General features: G+C 37.8%; 1 protein-coding gene across 1 annotated transcript; it reads right to left on the bottom strand.

The window, feature by feature from the left end:
• Positions 1 to 395: 395 nt before the first annotated feature.
• On the bottom strand, positions 396 to 14113 carry LOC108261081 (high-affinity choline transporter 1). The gene is made up of 8 exons (XM_017461942.3): positions 13912 to 14113; positions 13177 to 13290; positions 12578 to 12733; positions 11295 to 11443; positions 6751 to 6894; positions 6177 to 6330; positions 2907 to 3124; positions 396 to 2120 (listed from the first exon to the last, which is right to left on the bottom strand). The coding sequence occupies exons 1-8, from the start codon at positions 14093 to 14095 to the stop codon at positions 1470 to 1472; spliced, it is 1770 nt and encodes a 589-aa protein (XP_017317431.1). The 5' UTR covers positions 14096 to 14113; the 3' UTR covers positions 396 to 1469.

The following is a 14113-nucleotide window of genomic DNA, read 5'->3' as shown; positions in this document are numbered from 1 at the left end:
GGCTGCTCCTAAGGCCATACAGACTTCATATAAATCCATAATGAACTTTTTCACAGTAACTGTTGTTGCCCAGATGAGGATGGGTTCCCTTCTGAGTCGGGTTCCTCTCAAGGTTTCTTCCTCTTAAAACATCTTAGGGAGTTTTTCCTTGCCACCGTCGCCACTCAGTGGCTTGCTCAGTTGGGATAAATTCGCACCTTTAATATCTGTATACCATGTTGATATTTCTGTAAAGCTGCTTTGAGACAATGTCTATTGTAAAAAGCGCTATACAAATAAAATTGAATTTAACTGAATTGAATGATACCATAAAGAATACATTTGTAACTTATTCCATCACCAAAACAACTCATTTTTATTATATATTAATTGATCACAGTGAATATTATAAGAACTGTTGCTCTCACTACAGAAATACTGTCTTCACAATATTACACACAAGCAACAGATTACAGAGAGAACCTACACACACTAAATCAACTTCTCTATTAAAATCTATTTCATTCATCATCAGTTTCTTTTACAGGTTGAAATCAGTTACATATCAACAGCCACACTGGAGAATTTTAGACCCAAAACCTATATAACTCTACTGAAAAAAAAAAACTCTATGGATTGATACAGAGCTTTATATATAAGCTCTAACAAGCAATAACAAGCCACTGGCTGGAGTTTGAGGGTTTTATTGATCTATGAGTGGAGCACAAAGCTCTACTGCTTTCACTGATACTAATGTTACATTACATTACATTTATATCATGGACATGTGACAAAAAAGAGTTTCATTCAATCTGTTTCTGTCTTAAAGTCTCCAAAAAATAGCTTGTGAACCATGATTTGTCATACTCCTGCCAATTCTAAACAAACTTGACAGAAGTTTAGAAAACTAGCTAAATATGGAAATTACTGAAAAGCTCAGCAAACGCCTATTTTAGCTGTTGAGGATTTATCACCTGCCTTCAGCCATGCCTGTACACATTAATAAGGAGAGTATCCAAAATGATGATATGGCCTGTGCTTTTGCCTTACATTTAAGCCGAGGTTGTTTATTGGCAACTGTGTTTCTATGCTTAGCTAGTGTACTAACTCTAACTGTTTAAAAGAATGAGTTTGAGATTTCTGAACTGAAAAATGTATTCTACTCCTTAAAAACTTTGTAAAACACTATAAACAGTTACTAATTATATCAAAATATTATAGCTCTGACTAGCATGAGAAAAAAGAATGATAAATTATGTTTCATAATTACCCTCATTTTATATTGCACTTAGTTGACTCACCCTTTCTATAAAGTGTTGCAAGGCTGCTCTGTTAGACATTTAACTTCAACAGATCAGATTTTCATTTTAAGTATTACTTTCTGGAGTAGCAACTTAACAACATACCAAAAAATATTCATTAAACCGGCATGAAGTTTTAGTAATCTTAACAGATGTTCCACTCAGTCACACATAAGTGACAGAAACTCCCTATTCACATTCACTATTCAGTTCTGCATTGATTTCTCTTTCATCGATAAGCACCTCTGGGTTCATGAATGTTCCTGCCAAGGAGGATGCAGTCCTTGGTTTAACTGGAGCCATTTCTGACAGGATGATGTTGTCATTGCTTACAAGAATTGTCTTGTCCATGATTTCTTTGCTGTGCTTGGCAACCACAGCATTCAAAAAGTCATACCTGGGAGAGAGTGTGCCGCTCTCAAAGAGATACTTTGCTGTGTATGAGAAGACGGCATTGCCCAAAAGTGAAGCTAGCATGGCTACAGTCTTGAAAGGGAACTTCTGCACCACAACATGCTCCACCTCTTTGGTCAGATGGTGCACTTTCTCTTCTTCATACCAACCTGGGTAGTAGATGAAAGGCGGAAGCTTGAGGTAGGGTTCTCCACCACCGATTCTCAGAAACAAGCCAAAGATGTAGCCAGCTACTGAACCATAAGTATTGGTTCCCTTAACGAAGAGCACGCTAATTAGCTGAGGAAAGATGATAATATAGACAAGATCCGAGCTCAAGTACCACAGGCCGTAAACCGTTCCAGTCAGGAGAGCCATGGCTGTGGCCAAAGCACCAAACACGAAGATTGTGATTCGCATCACCCAGACAATTTCTTGGTCAGATGCCTACACAGAAATAAAAGATAGCTGTATCAGATAATAGTCTGGTTTAATATCGAAAAACAACACTAGCCGAATAGAAGAGGACTGCTTTATTAACTCCCATGATCTGCTGAGTACTTAGCAACTTTTCATTGTGTCTTTTGACAAATTCTTCTTCTCAAAATATTACTGGAAATAGACACAAATCCCATAAACATGTTTAAGTCAAATCACCTAAGATGAAAAACATCTAATAAGCAAAAAAGTAAACTTTTTTTTATTTTAAACAGAAACAAAGGGTTGTTTCATTAAAACTAAGCAATAAGATGCTGGATTGTATTGGTCATAACATTGACTCGTATGGTCATTTTGCCTCAAATTATAATAAAAAATGAAACAATAGTATAATAGAACATCTAAATTCCCATTTTAGAATGAAAAGCAGGGTTTGAAATATACATAATTTAACATTTAACCATGTGACCATGTGCTTTGTTCCATTTTTATTTACTAAAAAGTAAATATATACAGTGATTTAGTTTGGATCTGAGAATAATGAGGTAAAATATGCTGCCACATTTTCTCCATCTCTTATTTGCACTCTCTCTCTCACACACACACACACACACACACACACACACACACACACACACACACAAACGCACACTAAGACAAAGTAATAAATAAAATAAAATACTGTTTTGTATTGCTGTAAGATCATTAAGGATGATCTTGGTCAAAGAGACAACAAATACTAAGCACTGAACTCAAGACATGAGTGCGTGTGTTGGTCTGTGATCAGCTCCTTACCGACTGACGGAAAGCAAGCTGGTAGACGTTGCGCGCAAACATTGAACTTGCTGAAAGAATGGACGAATCTGCTGATGACATCACAGCGGCTGAAACGGCCCCCAAGCCGAAGAACGAGATGAAAGGTGGGCAAAGATGTTGAAGCACAATAGGCAGAATCATGTCTGATTCATCTTTGTCTGTCGGTGGCACAGAGCCATATGATGTCTGGTTCCAGTCTGAAAAAATCCATTATTGATCATGCTGATTAAAATGTTTGTTATTAAACACATTCACTAATGTTTTAATAATAAACACAAACAGTACAGGTTTCATGATATTACACAAAACATGGCAGTAAAGTTATTTACATGCAATATCTATAGTAACCACAATTATATTAACGGATGTAATAAAGCAGTAAGCAGTTCTGATTAGTGTTTGGATCAAAAGCTGGATCAACAAAATTTATTAATTTAGTGGTCACTTCTGATGTAATATTTACTTAATTTTAATTTATTCACTCATTTTGCAACTAGTGTTCTTCATCTATAGATGACAGGAGCCACCTAGAGATGTGCATGTCTGTTTTGGTCTGTTGAATCCCCCAAATCTCTAAAGTGAGCTTGAATTAAAACACTTTTACTAATGTACAGCCAGAAAACCTAAAAAAAAATGTTTTATTCAAAAACTTCTTCACTGTTTTATTAAAGTTCAAAGAGAAATCAGATTACCGTTTCTTCTATTTGCCCTCCTGCTCTGTTCACTGCCTGGCAATACAATATCCCTCTGCTTCAGGTAATTTATTTACATTTTATTACAGTTTTTTATGTAACCTTTTTTTAAAAAATATTCAATATGTCAGATCTTCATTTTAGCCAGTAACTGCCATCCTCCTGATGGGAAAAAAAGAGATGAATGTAATATTCGCAGACTGGTCAGAGTACCCATGCTGAGCCCTGTCCACTGCCGAAAGTGCCTACAATGGGCACGTGAGCATCAGAACTGGACCATGGAGCAGTGGAAGAAGGTGATCTAGTCTGATGAATCACGTTTTCTTTTACATCATGTGGACAGCCGGGTGCATGTGTGTCACTTACCAGAAGAAGAGATGGCACCAGGATGCACTATGGGAAGAAGGCAAGCTGGCAGAGGCAGTGTGATGCTCTGGGCAATGTTCTGCTGGGAAACCTTGGGTCCTGGCATTCATGTGGATGTTACTTTGACACATACCACCTACCTAAACATTGTTGCAGACTAAGTACATCTCTTCACAGCAACAGTATTCCCAACTGCAGCGACCTCTTTCAGCAGGATAATACACCCTGCCACACTGCAAAAAGTTGTTCAGGAATGGTTTGAGGGACTTGACAAAGAGTTCAAGGTGTTCACTTCCAAATTCTCCAGATCTCAATCTGATCAAGCATTTGTGGGATGTGCCGGACAAACAAGTCTGATCCATGGAGGCCCCACCATGGAACTTACAGGACTTAAAGGATCTGGTGCTAACGTGTTGGTGCCAGATACCACAGTACACCATCAGAGGTCTTGTGGAGTCCATGCCTTGACAGTAAAGAGCTGTTTTGGTGGCACAAGGGGAACCTACACAATATTAGGCAGGTGGTTTTAATGTGATGGCTGTTTTGCATTCTTTTCTAATTGAATTTACATTACACATTATATTATGGACAACAACTTGAGTGAAAAGTAGAATCTTTGAAATATTTGCATGAATTTGAGAGTTTTTTTAGTATTTGCTATGCCATTTTTTTTTCCAATGTAAACAGAGTCCTTCTGAGATTGTAAAATCAGTGGAAATTAGAAATGCTTGACGATGTAATAGCTGTATCATTCCTTGTGGTTCTAAAGTTCAGAAAGTATAGATGAGCTTTTTCTCCTTACTTTTCCTCACTTGACTACTCTCATAACAAAAATTGGCGATGCACATAAAGATGTAATTAATGTTATGTACATCACTGTTGAAGTGTTTTGCCACTGGAAATGAGAAATCATTCATCCTGATGGAATGAGGGTTTTTTTTTTTTTAAAAAAGCAGGTCTCCTCTTGGTTTTACTTACAGGAAAGACAATAAACACCTTATGCAGTGATGCACAAGACGTGATGGGTAATGGCGAATAACAATAAAATAATCCTTTAGGGCCTGTGATTTTAGTGACTGTATTAAGGAATCTGTGGAACATTTCAAATGGTTGTATGCAAGAGTGCCGTGGATTCTTTTGGGCTGATCATTAAATTCACTCCTGACAAGCAGGTCTTTGATGATCTTGTCCTGTATGTAGGAGGGGAGTGGAGGTTCCTTAAAAACATAAGCTGTCTCAGGATTGTCCTGGAGAATTTTGAAGTTTAAGTATAAAATCCATCACTGCTTATATTAGTTGGATGATAAGTAAGCACCAAAGGAAATTTTTCTGTCCTAGCAGTAGAATGTGTAGCGGTCACTGCATCGGTTCTCTCAACAGTTCTAGCATGGGCCATGGCATGATCAATAGCATTCTTATGGAATCCAGAGTTGTTAAATTAATTGCACGTTTCCTTACACTTCTGGAAAAAGTCTCCATTCTCACTGTAGACATGTTTAAGTCTCATTAGCTGTGAATAAGGAATGATTTGCTTTGTAGTGTTTGGGAAGAGTTTCCAAGTAGGACTGAGAGTGAAACTAACAGTTATTAATGGATGATGGCTTTCAAAGTGGAATCTATTGACTTCAAAGATAAGAAGTCAGGAATTTAAACTTGATCCAGGGTGAGCAATGCTCCATGTACATTCCAGGGCTGTGTATGAGGAAATAACAAATTGGAGCTCCTCAATTGTGCAGTTGGTAATGCCAAAGATGTCATCAATATGCATAAGAAATGGTGCAGGTGCATGTCCAGCTAATTCTTCAAAAAACTTTTGTCTGTTAAATCCAATGAAGAAGTTTGCACAGGAGGGTCCCATTTAAGTGTCCATATTAATGCGCAGGAGCAAAACTTGGAATTGAAGCTGAATATACACTATATGGCCAAAAATATGTGAACACCTGACCATCACACCCATATGTAGGCCTTCTCCAAACTGTTGCCACAAAGTTGGACTGGTCTAAAACGTGTTTGTGTGCTGTAGCATTAAGTCGTCCTTACTAGTACTATATCTAAAGGTCACAAACCTGTTCCAGCATGATAATGACCCTGTGCACAAGCAAACTACTTATTGTAAGGACATGGTTGGCCAAGGTTTGGCAATATAGTGTGTATATATACAGTATTTACAAGATCAGGTTAAATGCCCTACCTGTAGATGCCCCTATGGCTCCAATTAGAATGGAAGGGAGCGCCATAATGAGGCAGCCGAAGGCAGCCAGGAACGAGAGGACTTGGGCGTAAGTAGCTGAAGAAGCAGAAAGAACACGTTGAAAATAGACCTGCCAGGGAATCCCCCCCAACATCTATAAAACACAAAACCACCATAGTAAACACCCAAACAGGTACAAACTTTTAAAGAACAGGACAAACAACAATTATGCATGGACCATAGAGACACATACACAAAAAATAGATATATGAACTGCCACACCAGTGTTACCATACTATTTATTTTTGGCCTCTTTAAAAAAGTAAAGTAGTAAAGATTTTTCTTATTAGATTAAAACAGAGAAAACAGGACCTTAATTGTTTTCTGAAAGGTACATGTAATTACGGACAAGTGCTATGTTATAAGAGGACTAAAAATACACTGGGATTTGCTATTATTGGACAATAATCAAGGGTGGTAACAGTAACTCCACTTCATCACACCTCCCTGTCCCTGAATATTTTCCTATAATACCATACACTGTTCTATTTTATTCCTTACTTAACACACTTACCAGAAGGCAAAAGTTATCTGCCCACATCCAACCATCTGAAGAATGAATTTTGCCCAGCCACGGGGTCTGAAATACTTTTTTCACTGCTGTCACACTGATGTCTGACACTGCAGGGTTAGCTAAAGCAAAAGGTACACTGATCCACTGCAAAACAAGGAAACTTTGTCTCAGAATATTCAACAACTTTGCTAGTAGACTTAAATAAAACAAAATAGAACAAGCCAAAAAAAAAAAATTGACCCAACTTTTTTGTGTGTGTATTTTGTTCTTGCTGCATACATAGACCTGAAATATGATACTTAATCAATTAAGGTTATCATAGCAGCAAAAAAAAGGGACTAAATCTGGAATGGGGTGATCAACAAGCAACATATAAGTGTGATGGTCAAGGGTGCACATACTTTTGGCCTATTATCTAATCAGCCAATCGTATGGCAGCAGCACAGTGTATACAATCATGCACATACAGATTAAGAGCTTCAGTTAATGTTCACATTAAACATCAAAATGGAGAAGAAATATGATCTCAGTGACTTTAACCATGGCATGGTTGTTGACACCAGACATGCTGGTTTGAGTATTTAAAAAAACTGCTGATCTCTTGGGATTTTCACACACGAGTTCATGGTGTGAAAAACAAAAAACATTGTGATCTAGATAGCAGACGACTCCAAACTGGATCCACATTTTCTCTGGCAAATCTGCATAACAGTCACCTCTGTTTAGCGGCTTTGGACCGGCTCCAGTGCAGATTCGGTTCATGAATCTAGACACCTGTACAACAAATTCAGATAAAAGTTGCAGTCATTTCACCCCTTTGGTGTGATTTCAGGACATAGTCAGATACTCAGACAGCAGATGACTCCAATCCAGATCCACTTTTCTGTATCAGTCTGCTACAGATCTGCCTGCATGAAATCTGCCCAGATGTGGCTCTCACATCGCCACCTAGAATCATCTATTCATGCATCTATAGATGAGTGGATTCGGGTTACAGCCACAATATTAAGTGAGATAGTGGAGCTGCTGAGGTTTTTATTTAAACTAAATTCATTATAATTTTAAATATATTTACTATGCTATGATATCAATTAGGAAAAGAATAATAATTCCTTAGATTCATATAGAAAAATCTATATAATCTATATTTAGTAGGCACTCAAAGCACTTTACATTGTGTGTGTGTGTGTGTGTGTGTGTGTGTGGGGAGGGAGTCTTCTCAACCACCACCAGTGTGTAGCATCCATCTGGATGATGTGACGGCAGCCATAGTGCTCCAGAATGTCCACCACACACTAACTATTGGTGGAGAGGAAAGTGATGTAGCCAGTTCAGGGATGGAGATTATTAGGGGGCCATGATAGACAAGGGCCAATAGGGGAATTTCGCCAGGACTGTTACTGGGGATACCCCTACACTTTACAAGAAGTCTCCAGGGATTTTTAATGACCACAGAGAGTCAGGACCTCGGTTTAATGTCTCATGTGAAAGACGGTGCTGTTTTTACAGTATAGTGTTCCTGTCACTATACTGGGGCAGGGTGAGCACCCGCTCACTAATTTATATCATTAATACCACTTCCAGCAGCAACCTTAGTTTCCCCATGGATGTCTCCCATGAAGGTACTTGCCAGGCCCAACCCTGCTTAGCTTCAGTGGGAAACCAGGCGAGAGCTGTAGGGTGATATAAGAAACAAAACCTAGTTAACTACACTTTTTTTTAATTATAGAATTGAAATTTAATACAGTGCTGTTCTTTGTATATCTCATACTAAACTGTTTCAGAAATTAAAACAAAATCTAAGATAAAACAAAGGCAACCTGAGTAAACACAAAATAAAGTTTTTAAATCATAATGATATTTATTGAAGCAAAATAAATTATTTAATACCAACTGGGCCTGTGAAAAATGTATTTGCCCCCATAGTTACTAATTCCCCAAATCTATGAAACTACATTCATAATGGGGTTCAGCTGGACTAGACGCAACCAGGCTTGATTACTGCAAACCCTATTCAATCAAATCAACACTTAAATAGAACTTTTTCAACAGCATGAAACTGGTGAAAAGGTCTTACCCAGTAATACACTATGCCAAAATGCAAAGAAATTCCAGAAATGATGAGGAAGGTGGTGATGGTGATTGAAATACATCAGTATGGGAAGGTTACAAAACTATTTCAAAGGCTCTGGGACTCCAAAGGACCACAGTGAGACCCATTATCTCCAAATGGAAAAACTCATCACAGCAGTGAACATTCCCAGAAGTAGCCGACCTTCCAAAATTCCTCCAAGAGCACAGCTACTACTCATCCAGCAAGGCACAAAAGAGCCAAGGACAACATCAAAGAAACTATAGGCTTCTCTTGCATAAATAAAGGGCACTGTCACTGTTCATTCCACTATCAGAAAGACACTGGGGAAAAATCCATGGACACTGGCATCCATGGACGAGTGGCGAGGTGAAAACCACTGCTAACTCAGAACCACATTAAGGCTCTTCTGAATTTTGCCAATACCTTTATGATCCTAAAACCTTTTGGGAGAATGTTCTGTGGACTGATGAGTCAAAAGTGGAACTGTTTGGAAGACAGGGTTCCTGTTACATCTGGTGTAAAACCAAACAGAGTATTTCACAAAAAGAACATCCTACCTATGGTCAAGCATGGTGATGGCGGTGTGCTGGTGTGTGGATGCTTTGCTGCTTCAGGTCCTGGGCAACTTGCAATAATTGAGGGAAAAATTAATTCTGCTCTCTACCAGAAAATCCTAAAGGAGAATGGTCTTCCGTCCGTAAGTTGAAACTCAAGTGCAACTGGATTATGGGGCAAGACAATGATCCAAAGCCTAGGAGTTAGTCCACGTCCGAATGGCTCAAAAAAAAATTATCAAAGTGTTGGAGTAGCATACTCCTGACTTGAACCAATTCAGGTGCTGTGCAGGACCTTAAACAGACAGCTCATGCTTGAAAAACCTCCAGTGTGGCTGAACTAAAGCAGTTCTGCAAAGAAGAGTCGGCCAACATTCCACCACATTGCTGTGAAAGACTGATCTCCAGTTATCTGAAGTTTTGGTTGCTGCTAAAGGTAGCACAACCAAATTTTAAGTTTAAGGGGGCAATTTGTTTTTCACACACGTGTTAGATAACTTTTTTGTTTCAATAATAAAAATAATTAAAAGAACTGTATTGTGTGTTTACTCAGGTTCCTGTGTTTTATGTTGCATTTTGCTTGAAGATCTAAAACTATTTAGTATGAGATATACACAAAAACAGAAGAAATCGCATCACTCTTTCACAGCACTATACAAGCAAGTTGCTGCACACTGGTGCTAACTTAGTTAGCTCCTCCGACAATTTTCTAATATTAAAGTGTGAGCAACAGCAAATGGTCACTAGATGTTTTGTTTTCACACCATTCTGAGTAAACCATAGCGACTGTACTCAAAAAGAAATACTCAAAAACCTGTCTGGCCCCAATAATCATTCCATGCTGCAATAAGCCGCAATAAACATTACAACTGCTGCAATCACATTTTCCCCCATTCTGATTGTTGATGTGAGCATTATCTGAACCTACTGGCCTGTATCTGCACAATTTTATGCATTGCACTGCTGCCACACGATTGGCTGTTTAGATATTTGCATAAATGAGTAGGCGTACAGGTGTTCCTAATAACGTACTCTGTGAGTGTAGTGTAGGCCATATTAATGAAATACTATCAATGAATCCAATTTTAAAGCCACAGTAAAAAACACAGCAAAACCAGAAAAAAACTGCCAATGTTTTTTTCTATAATGAAGTAATTTATTACTGATGAAGGGAATTAAGGTGGATACAGAATGAGCAGTTTTGCTCCTGGACAGGTATGTAATCACAATCTGTATAAAGCTCTGAACTGTTCGAATGCCCAACTTTACATAACAAAACAAGGAGATGTTTGGTTTTTCATTACAAAGAAAAAAGGACAATGACAGTACCCATAAATAATTATGAGCTGAATTTTCTGTGTTGTATGGCTTTCAGGCAGTTGAATGTCCAAGTGCGTTTGAAAGTCGTATGTCATGGCAGCATTGCTATCTCTAGTTAGCATGCTAACTCTACTTGAACCACTGTAGGTTCTTAGGGCGGAGCTTTGTGTGCATAGACAGGAATAGGGAGTGGGTTCAAAGAGCAAAAAGAAATATTCCAATTGTATCCACCTCTACCTTTTTAACATTTAGAGCCCTAATGTTGCTTAATTATGATCAATCTTGCCTAATGCACATTAATTTATTTTTATCAAGATCATGTTGGTGCTGTTCTGCAATGAAGTTACATTACATTATGCCAAAACATTATGTATTCATTTGCACAGTGTTAATTGTGTATAAATAGCGTCATCTAAAAATACAATACATATTATACAAAATTGAACCCATAGGCCAGACTTACAGTATATTCCACATTTTCAGAACTATATTAAAGTCCAATTGGTTTAATTTTAGTTACTGAATAATTAGCTGAGATTTTATGTGCATGCAGTAGGGATTCCATTAAGACTCACCAAGCCTATAAAAATGCAGAAAAGTTGAACCACATCCGTGTACGCCACTGAGTATAGCCCGCCCACCAGTGTGTAGAAGATGGCAATCAGTGCTGATAATATAACAGACATGTTGATGTTGATATCCACTATGACACTTAAGGTGGCACCTGTTGAGGAAGGATGCTTAGAAATAAGTGTAAAATTCATATAATATTCACATAAACCTGATATTCTCAGTGCTTCTGTATACAGTATGTTTGTGTTTGAGTAATCTGTTCCAGTTTTCAGGAAGTCCAGTCCAAGTGGATGTCACCCCAGGTCATCAGACCTTCTTTTCAGTGGGTCAGGGCCTCTTTCCTGTGTGTTAATTTGTCATTTGGAGACCTGATTTATTGGCTCTAAATATTGGTAAAGTACTAATATATATATATATATATAACACACACACACACACACAGTGAGGGTTATAAGTATTTAAGGTGTTAACATTTATTTCAGCAAATATATTTCCAAAGAGGCTGTTCACATTAAATTTTCACCAGACATCAGTAATAACTAAAGAAATCCAAACATTAAAGTCCATAAATTAAGTTATGTGTAATAAAGCAGAATGACAAGAAAAAGTTTTTTTTTTTTTTTTAATTTTTTTAAAAAAAGGATTGAAGTATCCTATGTGTGGCCGGTTGATGACGGAGTGATGTTGTTTCTACTTGCGGATAATGGCCCCAGTGGTGCTTACTGGAAGATTCAGAAGTTTTGAAATCCATCTGTATCCGATTCCATCAATATGTTTCGCAACAATAAGGTTGTGAAGGTCTTGGGGGAGCTCTTTGCTTTCACCCATCAGGAGATGTTTCTTGTGTGACACCTTGGTAACGAAAAGCTTTTTTATAGACCATCAGTTTATTAACACAGCTGATATTAATTTGCACAGAGAGGAGGTATAATTACTAATTACTTACGGATTTCAGCTGGTTCCTTGCCTTGGAGAACTGCTTTTTCTTATCATGTTCAATACTTTTTTCCTGTGTCATTCCACTTTATTACACATAACTTCATTTATGGACTTTAATCTTGTGAATTCTTTATATTTGTGGATTTCGTGAGTTAATACCGATGCCTGGTGAAAATTTCATGTGAACAGCGTCATTGGAAATATATTTACTGAAAAAACTTTTGACGCATTCAATACTTATTTCCCCCATTGTATGTTTATACACTGCTTCATCTTGTGTGAGGTTGAATGTATTAAGCATTCACAACTATAATGTGGTCTAATTAACAGTGGAGCATTTCCATACCCAGTGCTGACAAAATGGCTGCTGACCAGAAGATTTCTCCCATCAAGGCTGGTATAAAGAGAAGGCCACCCATTCTCTTCCCATAAAGCTGCTGAAAGGGATCGAGCATGGTTACATATCCCCTGGACCGCATTGGCTTGGCAAAGAATAGACCACCTAAAGCACAAAGACAGGAGTGTAAGAAACATGAACAATGCTAATGTTCAACATTTAGCATGAACTGCATACATGTTAACAAAATGTTTCCCTATGAAAGGAAAATATGGAAATGTAATATCAAAAACACATGCTGACACGTGCTGCCTAAAGTTCTTCTGGAATTCATCCCTTTACTTTTTTTTCAATAATAGGGCTATTAACAAAATGAGTATTGGCTATACATCCTGACAATGTCAATATTAAACAGCTGAGTTATTTCTAGGAAGTGTCAGCTGAAGTGTGGAACCCAGGCAGCAGCAATTTGACTTAAACTAGTGCAGTTTCAGAAGAGAAACTGACAATCCTGGGAAAACAACATTTATAAATGTCTAAATTAGACAGCAGCTGGAGTTGTGCATTCATAAAACATCAGGTATGTAATGTGTGTGAGAGAGTCCTACCTACTACCAAGCTAAGTGCATAACCAAAGGGTGCCTGTGCCCATGCCAGTCCATAGCCAGGCAAATACACATGCTCTGCTGTTCCATTGATATATCCACCACCAACCCACGTGGCTAGAGGTTTTCAGGAACATAAAACACACACGAAATCACTACACTTGCTTGCAGTACAATTACAAAGTGTGTGTGTGTGTGTGTGTGTGTGTGTGTGTGTGTGTGTGTTTGTGTGTGGGTGGAGAGAGAGAGAGAGAGAGAGAGAGAGAGAGAGAGAGAGAGAGTCTACATAGTCTCTTCACTAGTCTGTGTACTGTACTATTGTATTGTATTCTTTAAATGCACTTAAGATACATAAGGCAATAAAAATATTATAATAAAATTCACATTAAAACCAAATCGATTTTCACTGAAACAGTTCGTAGTGATTGTTTCATTTGCATGTCTTTTTCTCTAGACATCAATAATTCAACGTTTTTCAAGGAAAATACAGTATCTGGGCTGCCTTTAATACATTTATAATCAGTATTAAGCATTAGCTCATGTTTAAGTGCCTTTATCCTCGTGTATCCTCGAACATTATTATTATTATTATTATTATTATTATTATTATTATTATTATTATTATTATTATTTAAACAAAATAATATGTCGTTTTAAAGTCGGAGGAAACATCAATTACATTGCTATCTAAAGTATATTATTTTTCCAACTTGATTTCCAGTTTCACATTAAACTTACCGGTCATAGTAAATCCACCGACAAAGAGTCCAATGTCCCGTCCTCCCACCATTATAGACTGACTCTGGACTGTACTGTCTCCAACCCCAGCGTTTTTGTTTTTCCAAGCCGCCCAAATTCCAACAAATAAGATGAGCAGATAAAAGAGCGCGATCGCCAGCAGTCCTTCCACATGGATGGCCATGTTCAGCTTTCAGGTGCA

This window comes from Ictalurus punctatus, chromosome 6, assembly GCF_001660625.3.
Source record: "Ictalurus punctatus breed USDA103 chromosome 6, Coco_2.0, whole genome shotgun sequence".
NCBI classification, from domain to species: domain Eukaryota; kingdom Metazoa; phylum Chordata; class Actinopteri; order Siluriformes; family Ictaluridae; genus Ictalurus; species Ictalurus punctatus.
The sequence above is the reverse complement of the archived record's forward strand: the minus strand, read 5'-3'. Positions and strand labels throughout refer to the sequence as shown.

Excerpts from the sequence above, each read along its gene's own strand:
- LOC108261081 (XM_017461942.3), bottom strand. The coding sequence starts at position 14,095 with ATGGCCATCCATGTGGAAGGACTGCTGGCGATCGCGCTCTTTTATCTG. Across the intron at positions 13,291-13,911 it reads CGGTGGATTTACTATGACCG|CCACGTGGGTTGGTGGTGGA; the intron begins GTAAGTTTAATG and ends GAAAACCTCTAG. Across the intron at positions 2,121-2,906 it reads AGCTTGCTTTCCGTCAGTCG|GCATCTGACCAAGAAATTGT; the intron begins GTAAGGAGCTGA and ends ATTTCTGTGTAG.